Source organism: Pecten maximus, chromosome 14, assembly GCF_902652985.1.
Source record: "Pecten maximus chromosome 14, xPecMax1.1, whole genome shotgun sequence".
NCBI classification, from domain to species: Eukaryota; Metazoa; Mollusca; class Bivalvia; order Pectinida; family Pectinidae; genus Pecten; species Pecten maximus.
This window is the reverse complement of record NC_047028.1, coordinates 13,475,361-13,494,619: the sequence shown is the minus strand read 5'-3', so window position 1 is coordinate 13,494,619 and position 19,259 is coordinate 13,475,361. Positions and strand designations below refer to the sequence as shown.

The window sequence follows — 19,259 nt, the reverse complement described above, 5'->3', positions numbered from 1 at the left end:
TTGTTATGTATTTATACCAGTGGATAACTCAACAAGAGGCCCATGGGGCCTGTATCGCTCACCTGGTTGGATTAGACCAAATGTTTAAATAATGTTCATATTCAATTTGTTATTTTGTAAATCTCTAACAATGCTATATATGGTTATAGTGTGGGAATCCGAACTGCTTTAAAGATTAATGAAGTCCAGACTCTCTAAGGTCTGAAAGACCTCAAGAATTGTTTTTAGAACATGCATGCATTCATCACTTTATGACTAGTAGCGATTTAAAGGAATTACCTCGATTTCCCCTATTGGGCCCCACCCTTTTGGCCCCTCGGGGGTCAGAGTCACCATTTATGCAAAATCTGTTCCCCTTTCCCCATGGATGTTTCTGACCAAATTGGGTTCAAATCCATTCATAACTTTATGACTAGTAGCGATTTAAAGGAATTACCTCTATTTCCCCTATTGCGCCACACCCCTTTGGCCCCTTTGGGTTCAGAGCCACAATTTACGCAAAATCTGTTCCCCTTGCCCCGAGGATGTTTCTGACTAAATTGGATTCAAATCCATTCATAACTTTATGACAAGTAGCGATTCAAAGGAATTACCTCTATTTCCCCTATTGGGCCCCGTCCTTTTGGCCCCTTGGGGGTCAGAACCACCATTTATGCAAAATCTGTTCCCTTTCCCCCAAGGATGTCTCTGACCGAATTGGGTTCAAATCCATTCATAACTTTACGACTAGTAGGGATTTAAAGGAATTACCTCTATTTCCCCTATTGGGCCCCGCCCCTTTGGCCCCTCGGGGGTCAGAGTCACTATTTATGCAAAATCTGTTCCCCTTCTGCCAAGGATGTTTCTGACCAAATTGGGTTCAAATCCATTCATAACTTTATGACTAGTAGCGATTTAAAGGCATTACCTCTATTTCCCCTATTGGGCCTCGCCCCTTTGGCCTCTTTGGGGTCAGAGTCACCATTTATGCAAAATCTGTTCCCCTTCCCCCAAGGATGTTTCTGACCAAATTGGGTTCAAATCCATTCATAACTTTACGACTAGTAGCGATTTGAAGGAATTACCTCTATTTCCCCATAGGGCCCCGCCCCTTTGGCCCCTTGGGGGTCAGAGTCACAAATTATGCAAAATCTGTTCCCCTTTCCAAAGAATGATTTTGACCAAATTGGGTTCAAATCCATTCATAACTTTATGACTAGTAGCGATTAAAGGAATTGCCTCTATTTCCCCTATTGGGCCCTGCCCCTTTGGCCCCTCGGGGGTCAGAGTCATCATTTATGCAAAATCTGTTCCCCTTCTGCCAAGGATGTTTCTGACCAAATTGGGTTCAAATCCATTCATAACTTTATGACTAGTAGCGATTAAAGGAATTGCCTCTATTTCCCCTATTGGGCCCCGCCCCTCAGGCCCCTTGGGGGTCAGAGTCACCATTTATGCAAAATCTGTTCCCCTTTCCCAAAGAATGTTTTTGACCAAATTGGGTTCAAATCCATTCATAACTTTATGACTAGTAGCGATTAAAGGAATTGCCTCAATTTCCCCATTGGGCCCGGCCCCTCAGGCCCCTTGAGGGTCAGAGTCACCATTTATGCAAAATCTGTTCCCCATCCCCAAATGATGTTTCTGATTAAATTGGGTTCAAATCCAATCATAACTTTATGACTAGTAGCGATTTAAACGAATTGCCTCAATTTCCCCTATTGGGCCCCGCCCCTCAGGCCCCTTGTGGGTCAGAGTCACCATTTATGCAAAATCTGTTCCCCTTCCCCCAAAGAATGTTTCTGACCAAATTCGGTTCAAATCCATTCATAACTTTACGACTAGTAGCGATTTGAAGGAATTACCTCTATTTCCCCTATTGGGCCCCGCCCCTTTGGCCCCTTGGGGGTCAGAGTCACCATTTATGCAAAATCTGTTCCCCTTCCCCGAAGGATGTTTCTGATTAAATTGGTTTCAAATCCATTCATAACTTTATGACAAGTAGCGATTTGAAGGAATTACCTCTATTTCCCCATTAGGCCCCGCCCCTTTGGCCCCTTGGGGGTCAGAGTCACCATTTATGCAAAATCTGTTCCCCATCCCCGAAGGATGTTTCTGACCATATTGGGTTCAAATCCAATCATAACTTTATGACTAGTAGCGATTTGAAGGAATTACCTCTATTTCCCCATTAGGCCCCGCCCCTTTGGCCCCTTGGGGGTAAGAGTCACCATTTATGCAAATTTGTTCCCCATCCCCAAAGGATGTTTCTGACCAAATTGGGTTCAAATCCAATCATAACTTTATGACTAGTAGCGATTTGAAGGAATTGCCTCAATTTCCCCTATTGGGCCCCGCCCCTCAGGCCCCTTGGGGGTCAGAGTCACCGTTTATGCAAAATCTGTTCCCCTTCCCCCAAGAATGTTTCTGACCAAATTCGGTTCAAATCCATTCATAACTTTACGACTAGTAGCGATTTAAAGGAATTGCCTCAATTTCCCCTATTGGGCCCGCCCCTCAGGCCCCTTGGGGGTCAGAGTCACCATTTATGCAAAATCTGATCCCCTACTGCCAAGGATGTTTCTGACCAAATTTGGTCAAAATCCAATAAGAACTTTATGACTAGTAGCGATTTGAAGCAAATGTTGACGGACGACGGACGACGGACGGACGACGGACGCCGCACCATGGCATAAGCTCACCGGACCTTCGGTCCAGGTGAGCTAAAAATGCTGTAGAAAGAGGATATAAATTAATATGTTGATTAATACCAGCATATATTTTATAATACAGTGATGTTATATGTTACAGTACATTTCTATCATTATCATCATCGATACATTTTTATTTATTTCATCATATTATTAACGCCATTGAAATATATATATATTATATATATACGAATTCCTATCATTATCATCATTGATATCTTATTTATGTATTCCTATTAAATGTATATATATTTATTTGTTTATTTATTCCTATTATCATCATCATATATTTACATTTTGGTGGCAAAGCCACACTATAAACTTAGTAAAAAGATTTGCCGTCTATGTGACCATAATTGACACCCAAAACGTGACAACAATCCATGCCGCGCATGAATTTATTCACCCACCGGAACTACATGTAACTAACGTAAATCGTTTTTTATGTTAATTAAAAAGTATCAAAAAGTATCAAAAAGACATTTTATACAATATTGTTACACAAATAATAAAAAGAATTGAACAGACTTTGTTTTTTTTTGTATTATTTCGATGCACTTTTTTGTTTGCCAATTTTGAAAAAATAAGCTGTTCTATTTGTCGAACCCCATTGACGAAATCGCTGAATATTGGCATTTTTATGCTAACTCAATTTCAATTTTCAAAAATAATAAAACGAATATGTCGAGAATGTAAATATAAGCATTAAACCGTCTTTTTCTGGTGTCTAACGCACAATATGACGTTTGTTTGCAAAGCTCTGGCATCTATATCGACCATAGACACCAAAAAAAGACAGTTTAATCCTTAATTAGGTGTCTTTATTTATTTATTTATTTCTATTCTTATCATTATTGATAGATTTATTAATTAATTCATATCATTATCGTCCTTGATATGTCTTTGCTTATTTTCTTTGTTGATTTTACCGAAAGTGACCCTGTTGTATATGAGTGTTGGTTTAATCCTCCATGTGATAAACCTTTGTCATAAATATTACGTACACAGTGTAATAATACCATTGTTGGCAACCTGTTGTCAATGTTGTCATTCGTTTGTCTCGGTAAATCACGTAATGTTTGATTCAAAGGTCGCTTAATTGTCTTATTGGGAAATAAAATGTTTCGGTTATTTTGTTTATTCATGGTTAATGAGTAATATGATCAATATAGTCTTTAACTCGTGTCTCTGTACATTTATTAATCATTATCACATTAAACCTGTAGAATTAATAGTACTATATGTAAACATTGATGATTGATGTAACACTAGTACACTGTGTACTCCGCTGACAGTAACACTCTTTTTGTTATAACACTACTATCTGTGATTTGTTCTAACAAGCATATGTAGACATGCCTTGAATACAGGAGATCACACAACGCACCACATTGACAACAATGAATGGTATCTTATCTTACTTCACATAACCTGTAGGACTTTGCAAGCGGATCAACAATACCTTGAATGGTCTAATACCGAGTGTCAGTATATTAATGTAGAGTTGTTTCCCTTTATATAAGACGTCCTCTAAGTCTACACAGACAAAACAATAGTACATGTATCGATTTATGATGCATCAATCACCACTGTATATTTCATCTTGTTTTACGCGTGCAGTGTTTAGGAATAAAAACCGTTTGGATTTGTCAGTCAATATTTAGAATGCATCATCCATGATTTGATTATTCATCGAAAAACTTCAGGTATATATGACAAAAATCATCCTCACTTTGTGCATTATATCAACTATTTTCATGTGTTCATTTCGTTAATATATTATATAAAACACATATACACTAGTCTCATGATTGCGCAAAACATAAATATAAGTATCAAAGTCACATCCACATTATAGTGTATTTCGGCAAAATTGAACAACACACCACACCCTGTATTTCATTGTATTTTGTCTTTCGAATGATTCCCTTAAAGAAAAGTATTCATTGATGGTCATTATGTCAGAATCATGCAGTTACCAATCTGCAGACATCCCGATTAGTTGTGATGGCATTTGTAAATTTTCCTCTGGGAATATTTCGAGATTCGATCAATAAAAGAACATTCTAACACATATTGTTCTATATTTTCCCATGCATTATAACCCCTACACTGAGGGGGACAGGATTAAATCAAAATGTTATCAGCGTTGAATCATGTAATAATACGTTTTATTAACCAATTAATATCAACAATAGAAACAAGACACAGGTTTGTAAAACATATATACATAAATATTTTTACTGCAAGTGTACTTATTTTAGCGGTAATAATATTTTAGCGCTGGAAGCACTGCTCAAATTATGATTGAGCTAAAACACATTCTATTCACTATTCTTATGGCAAATAATATCGGTGCGCTACTTGATAATTGCTATAAACTATTAAAATTAGGTAATGCGCTAAAGTTTGACTATGACAAAATTAGTACGTTTACAATCTCTGTAATATGAATTACCATAGCATACAACATTACACAGATACAAATGTATTCATATAATAGCAATTATTCATATACGATATTAATATGTATAAATATGTTTCTACCCGTGCAATATATTATGCTTTTTGCTTATATCAAAAACATGTAAACTTACACAACAACATTTTCGATCAAAAGTGGGATACACTCTCTTGCTGCACATGCATTCGACCATCAGAAACTTACATAAATAAAGCACTCCTATTGTGTAAATCTGCGCCTTATACACACTAATGTAACCGTCAGCAGGTAACATAAACGAAAACGCCACATTATATTTGCTTTTTGTAAGCTTCCGTTTAGAGACCCGTATCAATATACTTCAATTGGATAGTGTCATATAAAGCACGCAACCACTTAGACTTTCTTAATATTGTTTTCTATAAATGAGAAAAAAACTCAACACCGTGATTGTCGTTATGTTTTGGTTACTATATGATCTATCGGTCCATTATTGTAATCCGACATCGGTTCACACTTGTGTCTGCAATCTGTAATTTGGAATCTTGCTTCAATTATATCATATACTTTTCAAGATAGTACACAGCATTGTATCTTGTTCGTTTTTTCATAACGTTTTAATTTTATTGCACTTTTGAACCTGGATTTATCTTTCTTTTTTCCATTTTCCGCAGATTTCAAATCCTCCGTTTTGTCTTTTGGTATGGTACACGTGCTTTTATCTTCTCTCCTTAGAGTCCTCATTTCAATTTCACAGGATTTGTGTTTTGATTTTTTCTTCCTTTTCTTTTTAACTTTCTTCCCCTTGATATTGTCATCACTTATCATATCTGAGGGAAGTATCTGTTGCATGGTACTTCCGGTTTTGCGAACAATGTCTGGTGGCCTTAACATGTTAGGATGATAGCTTTTCATCTAAAACAACAAAAAATACTTACTTTAAAACAAAAGCATAATTCTAACTCAAAATCTATAAAATGAGAGGAAGTTTTAAAAAAACATAGATTAGCACGGAGACACATGAGAATGTGCAAGTAGACTGAGACCATGTGTTCTGAAAGGCAAGCATCTTCATCTGCGTCATCAACGACACCTGCCAGACAAATCTAGGTCAAATCCGGGTTAGATGTCATTCTCAGCCCCAACCATTTGTACAAGTTTTAATCCACAACCCATAAGAATGCTTTTGACCACATTGCATTGGATTCCAATTAGTGGTTATGAAGAAGAGGTGGCGGAGTGGTTAAGGTGTACCGACACTTTATCACTAGCCCTCCACCACTGGGTTGCGAGTTCGAAACCTACGTGGGGCAGTTGCCAGGTACTGACCGTAGGCCGGTGGTTTTTCTCCGGCTTTCCTCCACCTCCAAAACCTGGCACGTCCTCAAATGACCCTGGCTGTTAATAGGACGTTAAACTTTTGTTTTTTGGTTTAACGTCCTATTAACAGCCATGATCATGGTTAGTCGGGACGTTAAACAAAAACAAACCAAACAAACCAAATATGAAGAAGAAGTCAGCTGTTGACGGGCGGACGACGGACAGACGACGGACACCACGGTATGTTATAATCTCACCTTAGTCCTTCGGAACAGGCGAAATAAAAATAGTATTAACTGGCTGGTATATTGTTTAATTGTCTAACCTTCTGACCTGTTAGTAGTTATGAACATTACATTATAAAATTTTAACGGAAATGAAGATGCTATTCAATCTCAGTATCATTTATAAACTCATTTTACTTTAAATATACCGGGACATTATGTGTGAAGACAATATTACCAAAAGGCTGAATTCTTTTCAATCAAATTTAGGACACGTAGTTTAAAGGTGAAAAGAAAATATGTGCTGAACGGGCAATCAATTCTATTCATTATTACTTTTTTGAAAGTGAATCAGTATATATTTAAATTCTTCTATAATTGATTTTTCATTAAACAAATAAAATAAGTCTAATTTGTGTTTTAATGTACGATGGTCGACAGCGGCCATACACATTATGCAACGTACTGTGCATCGTTATATACAAAATGACTTATGCACAAATAAAACGTTTGATTATTATATGTCCATCTTAAAGACTTGACTTGATGTCCATATTTTCTATTGAAAAGTTTCATCTTTTCATTGTTATTGTGTATACTTTTACTATTTAAAAGTTTGATTTGTACAGTATACATTGTACACATAATTTCTTTGTGTTTGTACATTATGTACATATTGTAGTGGAAACAAGAGATTATCTTCCTTTGTTGGAAGCCCGGAATACTCTCGGAGTACTCTCAGCACTGCTGATTTTTGGGTCACGTATCACTTCATTGGTCTTCTAGAGATTAATGATGAGCTATGTGACACCAGTTTTTTCTACAATACTGATGTATAACCCGTTGCATTATATGTACGGCCGCTATCAGCCATCGTATTAATGTCCTATAATTACAATAAGCAATGCGATAACACCGAAAAAAAAAACAGAAAAACATACCCCCGAGATATAGATAGAATGAGAAGTACAAACGCCTGATACCATTGGACATGAAACAATGGAAAACCTTCATCATTTCGCATCATAAGATGTTAGCCAACTTACAAGTTTCGGATCGCAAATATCAGTCACGTGATAGGCCATTTTCCGGAAAGCATCCACAACATTCTCACCGGTCTTTGCGCTTGTTTCAAAGAATCCAAACGCCATGTGTTTATCTGCAAGCTTAAATAAAACAGAAATGGAATTATTACTCTTAATTAATTATAAGACTGTGCGTGTAAAAAATAAATGCTATGCAGAAATGATAAGATGATAATATAGAGCATGCTAATAACAGGATATGTTGGATTTATATAATGGTAATCGCTCACCCTTTCGGAACATCTGGGTTTTATGCCATTTCTTCTCCATCAGTGCAAATACAATGTAAACTTTTCTTGATTGTATTATTCAAAGGTTTCATCGATTTGAGTTAGAAAAACGATTCCGTTTATGCCGTACTACACGTACAATACAGCTCTGAACTTATGTAGCGTACTTTAACCAAACCAAAACAAGCGATGTCTTACCTTCTGTCCTTCTCGTGTCTTTACTCTTCTTTCCCTACAGAGGTCCACTTTGTTACCTAGTAACACCAGCGGTACGGCCTCGTATTTGTTGTTGCTATGGGAGACATCCTATAAAACATTATTGATACATAGTAATAGTTTATACGCTGGTATGTATCGTCGAATCTCAACTTTATCGCTTTTAAGTCATGATACTATATAAACGTGTAAACAATGAAATCAACATCCACATCCACATATCCCATTGCTTTGAAAACCCAGAAATAATTTAAATATAACTGATACAGAAAAAATAAATAATTATACATGTGGCTAAGACCTATTCAAGCATCGAATTTGTTTTATATGTCATTTGAACGTGATTCCCAATGGTATGCTATCCAAAACATCTAATATTTTCAATGAATTCCATCCTAGCGAAACACTATGCGAGTTTTGATAAAATCAATCAGCAAATCTAAATCATCTCTGTAATGTCAGTGTTCTGATCGGGAAAGACGTCCGCAAAGGAACGAATTAGTATGTAATGTGAGTACATATGACGTAGATGAAAGATATGCAAGATAGTCATACTAAATGTACAAGAGATGTTACTAAAGGAAGATCGATCACAGAAAAGGTAAAACAGGGGGAAACCATTTTATATATACTATGCAATCGCCTATCCGTTTCAACCAACGAGCGTGTTGATAATCATGTAATTCCGTAAAAAGCAGTACTCATATATTTTTACACTGTTTTAGTGACATTATATTAAGATTCAGTTCTGTGTTTTAATTAGGCTTTAATCTAAAATTTTGTGTTTTGATTCTGTGTGCAAGAAACAAAATGACAGCTAGTAAGGATACTATCATCTGATATCAATAATAAATATCATCAGATTGGTTTGGTTGTTCTTATGTTTATAATGATCAATACTTCTAAACTTGTTGAAAAACAATTAAGAGCAAATCCAAATTTCGCCACATGAACAGTTTATACAGCAAAAATATATTTATCGCGAATTTTTATCGGTCGACTGAAATGTAATTTACTACATTGATTTCATGGATTTTCACAGATATGACAATACAAACTGGGTTGTAAACTTACACGAGATACCCAGTTTGTCACCGATACAACACAGATTCAACCATTCTATTATAATTATGATATACGTGCAATATAGCCGAGGTACACCATGTGATAATTACCCTGTTGACGCTGTCTATCCAGTAGGACAAGTGATGGAATGTCTCCCTGTCAGTGATATCATACACCACCACAATGCCCTGATATAAAAACATAAAAAAGGGGTATGTGTATGCTGTTATGTCTTTTACATAAATAAAGAAGAACTTTTGTCATCTAAAGTGCTATAATGGATGTACAATTTGAAACGCTTCTAATAAAACATTATACTGTAAATATAACTGCAATATATAAAACATCTCAGAAAGAACAATAGTGAAAGACAGTTACGTGTTTCCAATATCCCAATACAAGAAATACCATGATAACACAATGCTGTTGTATCAATTGATTTATTTTGTATGTCGATGTCTTTATATGCTAAAACTATATGTACGTGATTAAAACAACTGTAAATGCCACAAGCGCGTGCTAGGTAACATTCAATGGCGGCAATCGTTGATCTGACTTTAAATCTAATTAGGCTCTTATAAGGAACATAATGGTAAAACTTGTGTGAAATATAATGTGTGGCTGTACGTCGGTCATGTTTTGCAAAAAAAAATATAGCAGGACAGTTCAGTGATATATCAAAGTATATCCTATTAATATGAAGTGATATTTCAATGAAAGGTGCACCGTCTGTATATATTTCCTCTAAGATATAATTTGACCTGTTGTTACATTTGTAAGTACCTTTGTCCCCCGATAGTGCCACTTAGTGATAGAGTGAAATCTCTCCTGACCTGCCGTGTCCCTGTAAATACAATGCAATCTACATAACACATTGGTGTTAAAGAGGTACTAAATCACTAGCCCGAGTTTTCTAAGACATGGTGACAGGGCCAGAGAATACTCGGGCTACTAAAACACAGGATCAACATATTATCCTTATTGGAGCAATGGACATTAAAAGGTAAACTTAAATATAATGTCGGTTATCAATGTTTGATATTTATCGGACAACTTTCGTATTTCTAATTGATTTCCTATCCAAAAGCAAAATAAAATAATCAATTTATCAATTAAATCACAATAAATCATGAACATGAATTAACAATCTGGAGCTTTTTTCTATATTAATTTGCAACAACCTTTAAAACAATTTCAGAGAACTAATTTACTAGATTCAGGTTTCAACTTTGAATGCGATACATACACCTATTTTTAGATATTTGATTTTGTCAAACCAGGAGTGATTACCTACCATAGGTGCAGCTGCACAAAAGCACCATCAACCTCAAATGATTTCCTCACAAAATCCAAGGCTAAAATAGAAAAGTAGACCTGCAGATATGTTAACTTGGCAATAAGATACATTAAAATAAAGATAGCGAACAAATTAAAAAAAACAAACAAACAAACAAATAAATAAATAAATACAACAATGGGTTACCTTCAACAGTAACAATAGGTTACCTTCAACAGCATATACGTTTGGTTTGATTTTGCATTGTTTAACGTCCTATCTACTGCTATGGTCATTTAAGGGCGGCCTTCCCTGTGTATAACCTGGTAAGTGTGTGTGTTTGGTATACTGTGGTATTGTTTGTGTTTGTCTTCTTGTAATTACGTGGAAGTGATGCCCACTTTATTACAGAAGGTTTTTGTTCTCCAATACTACTAATAAACAACAATGAAATAAAAAGTTGGTTCAATTTTCGCGCTTCTACCGAAATTTAAATTTTGAAATCTTGAAAACGAACCAATAATGTATCTACTAATTCAAGAAATAATCTCGTTCGAATTTTTTGGATATGAAATAGCGATAAATAGAACATATTGAATATATATACACAAGTTCATAGAATACCACAAATTGATATTGAACAACATTGTCCTATATTGCTGTGTGATATACTTACCAACAGTCGGTCTGGTTTTCTCCTGGAAGGGTTCTGAAATAAGTGTTCTCAACAGTGCTGTCTTTCCCACTGAGGCGTCACCTATTATCAGGATCTTGTATGTCGCCTGACAGGCGTCCTCCCCAAGGGGCATAACTCCGATTGCCGTTGACTTTCACTCACATTCCGTATTCAAATATCAAATGATAATTATGTAGTTTATGTTCAATAGCTCTCTTCTTGATTCCGTACAAGTCATCTTACCTGTAAAAAATATATAAAAGAATATCACATAATTATAGATTTTGGTTTGTTAAACAGGATCTAACGGCCACATTGAAGTAAAACAAATCAATTAATGTACATTTCCTTTTTGTGTGATTTGTTCTAGTATTCACCCAAATACTTACGTCAGTGTATCAATACTTTAACGTGAAATCGTTTCACATTAATTAAAATGCATCAACAAAATAGCTTTTGACGATACTTCTGCAAATTAAGGAACAACACGTGATTATTTCCATTCGTATACTCTGATAAAGATATTTCACTAAGCGATTTGATATCAGATCATCTGTGAGCGACCAGACATGTGTGAAGGAGAAAGACAGACTGAGCTTCTCTACACCGGTACAAGCAATTATACAAATAACATCTTAGGCGGACTTCACAACGTTAACAACTGTTTATAACTGACAGCAGCATACGAAAAACGTGTCACTTCCAGCATTTATTTTATCTGTAAATTTGTAAATAAAATGTCTACATCTGCTATAGTTCAAAGAAAGGTCAAGGCAGAGCCAACTGCTTGTACGAATGGTATACTGGCTTCCGGATGGTTGGGATTAATGGAACATATTAGACATCACACCTGTCGCTTGACCATCAGTATGGTTCTAACTTTCCCTTCGGGACCAATTCTCACCATTTTCTGTGTATATAATATTTTCGTATAGATAAAATAACATGTGCGTTTTAGATTAAAAGTATTCGTGATAATTGGTCATATATATGATTTTTGTTATCCTGATAGATCAAGCGATAAGGAACTAATAAATGTAGTATAATCAAATAAACTTATCGTTGATAAAGTAATAACCTTTAATTACCTATCATCTGCTTAGATATGTATAGCACCTAATCATTAGAAGGAAAGACTTGAATGCTCAATCCTAACAAGGAACGTTATCCGCACCTAATCTATATTTGTTACCTGAAGTACTGTATTATTATAACTGACATAACGCCATGATATACAACTGTTTATATACTGCAAGGCAACCAGTACGTCTGCCATGCTATATAGAGGATATTGAATGGTTTCCCGTTGAACGTAACATTTTATGGCATTTTTGTCAGTAAAAATATAGAAAAAATTAAACTGATGAAACTTAAATTTACGCTTTATCGATGAGCAGTGAAAATATAATATTTGGAAGTCGAAATATAAGATTTTGCAGTGAAAATACAAATGAATATGTTTTGTAGTAAAAATTCAAGTTCTTCGTTATTTGATCAATCAGAGCAAACCGTTACATTGACTTCGATCATTGAAACTTGTCTATTTTTCCAATTGAAGTGAAGAAAGATAAATGTGATATTTTGCTGTATTTTTGAAATATTCAGACTATTTTTTTGGACAAATTCTCGCTTGGCGTTACTTTTTCATGTACAGATTCTTCGATAACTGCTGAAAATGATGCCGTCAGGTTGATGCAACAAAGAGACGGTACCATTTTGAATGGGTTGCTCAACTTGTTAAATGTTTGCTTAAAGATTTTGTGGTGAACAGAAAGAAAGAAAAATACAGTTTGATAGTTATTTTTAAGTTGGAAAGGTACTTGTTATTCCGATTAACTTCATTTGAGAAAGCACCGTCAGAAAGATATCATCACTTTGCCTATATATAACAGACAGTGATATCGATAGGTTTTTATCGACGTGATACGTTTTTCTATTTCACTGGCAAAAATGTAATTAAAATATATAACTTTAAATATCAGATCATTGAGAAAATGATAGTCATACCGTTTTCAATATACTATACAATATATCAATTGAACACTGTTACCAGATATATAAACAACCCAGTATATGAATAAGTGATAAAAACTCACCCTACCGGATAGTTGTCATAACATATTCAAATACCAGTATGTGTGCTTGTACATTAGTAATACTACAGGTAACACGTGGCCGCGGCAATGTGCCTATTCACGGTACACCCTATGGTCACTGGAGCACGTATGTGTTATATAAGGTCATCAATAATCTGACCAATGGTCATATGATTCATCTACTGGTCAGTGATGATGTCGCTGGTGGCTTATTTTAATATATGTACTGGTCAACAGGCATATACTAAAATTGTAACCCTGTGCAGCTATCAACATATATACATTGTACAATATACTTAAATCATGGATTATTACAATAAGTATAGTATAGTACAATGTATGTAAATGTATACTAATATTATAGTTTAACATTCATAAGCAAAACTGTGTAGACACACTTAATTTATATATTATTTAGTAGTTATATACAGAAGTACGTATATAAACAAATACATCTTCCAGGTATTAATATATATTTAAGTATATATCATAAACAAAACCGTAGATACTGCGGGTATACCAAATATCAATTGTTTACGTCGCATAATAAGAAATATGTACATAGTTATCTATGCAAAACAAAACGCTTTAGATATACTGAAATGACAGTTTAGTAACTTATGTAAATAGAAATATCAAATTCAATCATTTTACACCACATTTATAATTTAGCTGTAAATAAACAGGTTTTTAGCTCTGCAACACATTTCTTCGTAAAAAGCAATATTAGCATTGATAATTAAAATCAATGTGTATACATTCATGAATCAAAATAGATTTTGGATCAACGGGTCACGAAATCAGTTGAGATATAGCTATCTCAACATCTGTAAGGTTAAGTTGAAATTATTATTGTAGCCGAGGATGTTTTTTGGCATGATAATATAAACCTAGCTTTATAATATATAAGTCACGCTCACTTGTGAAATGATGTTCATGGTTTTCCGCACATTATAGGGCACCGTAAGTATGCCAATGTTCCCGGTTAACTCATTTAAATATAGATACTATAATGTTTTCATTATTCCATGCACGTTGCCTGTTTTATAAACAGGTTTGTCTGTATTTATCTGTTGCGCAGATACACAATACAATAGAAAGTTACATTACGACTTTAAAAATAAAGCATAGAAAAAAGGAATATATCCGCGCTTAAAAGAGAAATGCATGCCAGTTTTTAATAAGGTTCATAACTCATGATATGTGATATATGATCCGATAAAGATATACAGTTCGTGTACCTATGTTTCTATTCAACGTACTTAGAAGTGACATGATTATGTTTCATTACATAATATCACATATTAGCAAACACCACTAAACGCAGCGTGAATAAATAATTACACTACCTACCCCAACAACTTTATACACGTGTGTACCCAGTATTAATGATCTATCATCTGAAACGACAATTTCATAACATATTGCTGTCATATTTTATATACAGCTTCCACACATTCTTATCGTCGTACTTACATAAAGGTGAAAGGTCATTATAGTCTGGAGCCAAGTTAAATGGTCTGTTTGAGGTTTTAAAGTAAAACAGCATTCGGGGTTTACACAGCAGACAGGGCTATCATCATTATGCGGTGTTCATTTAATGCCTAATGACATAGTGTACACACAATGACATATAACAGATTTGATGTCTAGGTTGTTTTAGGTCCAAGCCTACTTTAACTGTTTCGTATTCTCGGTACATACCCTTCAATGCTCCTCTCAGTAATCACAAGAGTCTTGGTTAACAAGCCTACTCTATTCACTTTCACACTAACAGCATGATATCTTATACTCTCAACTCTCCAGTTTGTTTACATGTTAAACATGTATTTTAGGTCATCTGATTTTTTTCTGATGATACATTGCGTCACGATTTATACATTGCAGCATAGTAAACGTTTTATTTATATCAACAGACACTTACGTTTTTGTTTTCTACTCATTTCAAGTCGAATGATAAAACGTTCATAATAAAATTAAATGAACTTATTGACTAAAACATGGTCACGTGGGGTTACATATTTGAGATATTTACCTGATATTTCTATTTTTATTTTATAGTTATACCCTTTTGCAAACAAGTTTCATATCCAATAGGGACAATTTAGAACTTTAATTCGGTTAATATGGTGTTGTACCAACCTTTTAGAATCACAAATATTGACCTAGCAATTTTTTTGTTCTATACCAGGACTGATAACATCAAATATCAGCCGCATCAAAGGTCAATAATTGATTAATTTGCACGTGCTGCACCGCCGTGGCAATAGGAATTTTGATAATAATACTCAATTGTTGACATTTTAGTCCCAAAGATTTTCCGTTTCGGTGAATTTGCGCCTTAATTCCTAAGTTCCTATAAAACGGGCATCGATACAGAATATACAAACATACAATGTATACCGTGTTTTTAATGGAACATTTACATATTAAGTATCAAATGACACTATGATGGTTTTTAACCAGCTGATTAGATTCGTTTTCTATTTCGTTTCGGATTTTCCGTTTTAGATTTCCGTACATTTTTGGTCCCTGGCATCACCATCGAGTTCAATAAGGAAAATACAGTTATAGGATGCAGTTTTCTACACATTACTTAACACTTCTAACTAAATTCATATCATACCGATATATATATAACGGTGGTTGTCTTTTGTGTTTAGTTGTTTTCTTCCGTGTTGATTGACCATATGGTGAGAAACTCACGAAAGGAATTCAACGTTGGTGTTTTGGTATATGTATAGAGGAAAATTAATTAAGCAAAATCTGGTCAAAGGTTAGAAATAATTGATTAACGATAGCATGAATGATGGCGACCAAACAGATGTCTGATCCCGCATACATTGTGTGTCACACCAAACCCAAATAGAAAACTCTGGCTGAAGAACAGTCAGACACATTATTACCGTTCTGGCCTTGTAGGTTGATGTGTTCCACTAGGGAAAATTCTGATCGCTGACTATAAAACTTAAATCTTTAACATGTTCTATCTTAATAACTGTAGGAGTAAAGAATCAAAAACACGAGATATATGTACGCTTCAATACAATTTGAAAGCTAAATACAATAAGCCAGCATTAATTAAACTGCTTCGTACAGTAACGACACGAAACACAATTGCATTTTACTATATTTTAGCAGTTAAGTGATGAATGTGTGGTACATAAAATAAATAAAAGTGGATGGATTCGGAGTTTATTGATAGGCACCGGAATAGCATCAGACGTGTGTGTGACCACTCTTTAAGCTGATAGTGTACCCACTCGTTTGTCGCCACCCTAATTATACGGACGAAGCATCAGGAGAGTAACTGAATGTGTCACCGGTGAGAAAGTTTCAATTTTCGACCTTTCTGTATATATGGCAGGGAGTGACAACATCAGGGTGTTTCAGGTATAATATCGGGACGTGCAAATTCGCAACCATATCAAATAAACTAGTGGGGAATTAACATTGCCTGACTGACCAATCATAAGGTCAGAGCACGGGGCACAAACCTTCCCATGGTATATAGATATCAATACATGGACGATGAGTTTGGGACTTTGTATGTTTAAGTCCCTGCATTTGGGTCAGAAAGGTGTGGCATTTAAGTGTCAAATTAGGTGTGTCCATATTGGTCATATCATCAAATGCTCGGTCAGGTAATAATAGAACGGTTAGACTACCGGTATCTTATTATTTGCATATTAACGTAGTTCAGCGATATCAAAACCAAGGTAACAAGCAGTGTTTGGAAGAAAGTGCCAACAAATATCATGAATAAAGAAAAATACGTAGCAATATGATATTAGATATACTCGAACGGGTATAAATTCTCCTGGACAATGCCGTATTATTGTATAAATGTGTCATTTAAGTAATTAATCATATCAAATATCAAACAAATATAACATTTTGTATATATAATATATTTTCATGTAGAAGTAAACGATATTGAAGACTATCATCATACTAGTGAGAATTAAGATTGTTGAGAATTTTTTTGAAACCAGAATGTTATATAAATATATAGAACAGATTATTGTTTATATCTACATCGTATATACGAATCAGTAGCACTGTATACACAGTTTATGAAACTACTATTTGAAGCAGGACATGATTATGTTCTAAGCTGATGTTTCGGAAAGATACTGTAACCCTTCACAAATATGTTTTCATGTAAATTAGTATGATACTGACGATATCTTACTAGTTATAGGCTCTGACTAGAATGTTTACTTTATAATGACATGTTCAAGTTTATAATCAATATAACAAATGCGAAAAATCACATAATAGAAAATAAATACACATCGTCTAGTTAATCGTCCCTGGTACAGTGTATATCAAAGTGAAAATAGAGTCGATTTCCTTGTTGCCTGTTGGGACTGAAATGGCATTGTAGACTTCAAGAGTATACTTCCTCAAGTCAATAACACAGTCTTAGAGATGGCCTGTTGTCCACAAGGTTACTGGATAGTTAATTAACTAGGTTAAATTCGCGTCATAAGATTATAGACATTTCTTAACCGATACGACAGTGAGCAGGTGCAACTATTAAACACGTATGTATACACAGCAGGTACATAGAATATGCAGGTTTTAATACAAATGATAACCATAACATCACTTATATATGGCAAGGGGAACAGACTAAGCATACATAATGTGTATACGTACCAATACATCTAGATACGCTCTATGTAGCCTGATTAGTGTATTAATTAAGATAGTGTACAGCTAATGTATAACAATATAAATTGGTACTTAGACAGGTTGATTACCACCAATAAGTAAAACAAAATAGAACACAATGATAAAAGACTGTATCTTTACATTGTGTTGTTCTATCTCTCCCACCTGTTACATAAGATTGTAACATCCTAACGACGTTGGCCTATGTCGCATTACAGAACACCCTCATGTTATTTAGTTAAAGGATGTACATAAACATTCGAATTCGATATCAAGTTCACAATGCACATGAATTGAACTAAGCAAGTTAAATAACAAAACATTCAAGATAATATACTTACTTTAATAAACTCTTCTGACGTACTCAATACTCCGTGTGAATTCCAACTGTGACTGGATGACTAGGGAAAACCCACAGTCTAGGATATGTATGTGCGTATGTCTGTTGATGGCGGAGATGCTGGTCATCACACCACAGTCTAGGATATGTATTGATTAAAGAGATGCTGGTCATCATATCACTGTCTAGGATATGTATGTAATTATGTTGATGGAGGAGATGCTGGTCATCATATCACTGCCTAGGATATGTATGTGTGTAATTATGTTGTAGAAGAGATGCTGATCATCATATCACTGCCTAGGATATGTATGTGTGTAATTATGTTGATGGAAGAGATGCTGATCATCATATCACTGCCTAGGATATGTATGTGTATAATTATGTTGATGGAAGATATGCTGATCATCATATCACTGTCTAGGATATGTATGTGTGTAATTATGTTGATGGAAGAGATGCTGATCATCATATCACTGCCTAGGATATGTATGTGTGTATGTATATTGATGGAGGAGATGCTGGTCATCATATCACTGTCTTGATATGTATGTGCGTATGGCTGTTGATTAAAGAGATGCTGATCATCATATCACTGCCTAGGATATGTATGTATGTATGTATATTGATGGAGGCGATGCTGGTCATCACATCACTGCCTAGGATATGTATGTGTGTATGTATATTGATGGAGGAGATGATGGTCATCATATCAATGCCTAGGATATGTATGTGTGTATGTCTGTTGATTAAAGAGATGCTGATCATCATATCACTGCCTAGGATATGTATGTGGGTATGTCTGCTGATAGAGGAGATGCTGATCATCATATCACTGCCTAGGATATGTATGTAATTATGTTGATGGAGGAGATGCTGGTCATCATATCACTGCCTAAGATATGTATGTGTGTAATT

General features: G+C 34.9%; 1 protein-coding gene across 4 annotated transcripts; it reads right to left on the bottom strand.

Moving 5' to 3' along the window:
* Positions 1–4,835: 4,835 nt before the first annotated feature.
* LOC117342580 (ras-related protein Rab-13-like) lies at positions 4,836–18,453 on the bottom strand. 4 transcript variants are annotated; one of them, XM_033904772.1, is made up of 8 exons: positions 18,343–18,453; positions 11,226–11,468; positions 10,568–10,628; positions 10,057–10,117; positions 9,384–9,461; positions 8,191–8,298; positions 7,724–7,843; positions 4,836–6,048 (listed from the first exon to the last, which is right to left on the bottom strand). In XM_033904772.1, the coding sequence occupies exons 2-8, from the start codon at positions 11,356–11,358 to the stop codon at positions 5,704–5,706; spliced, it is 906 nt and encodes a 301-aa protein (XP_033760663.1). In that variant the 5' UTR covers positions 11,359–11,468; positions 18,343–18,453; the 3' UTR covers positions 4,836–5,703. The 4 variants fall into 4 exon arrangements, with proteins under 4 accessions (XP_033760663.1, XP_033760666.1, XP_033760665.1 ...); XM_033904775.1 differs by lacking the exon at positions 18,343–18,453 and adding an exon at positions 14,242–14,340; XM_033904774.1 differs by lacking the exon at positions 18,343–18,453 and adding an exon at positions 13,322–13,401.
* Between the last annotated feature and the right edge of the window lie 806 nt (positions 18,454–19,259).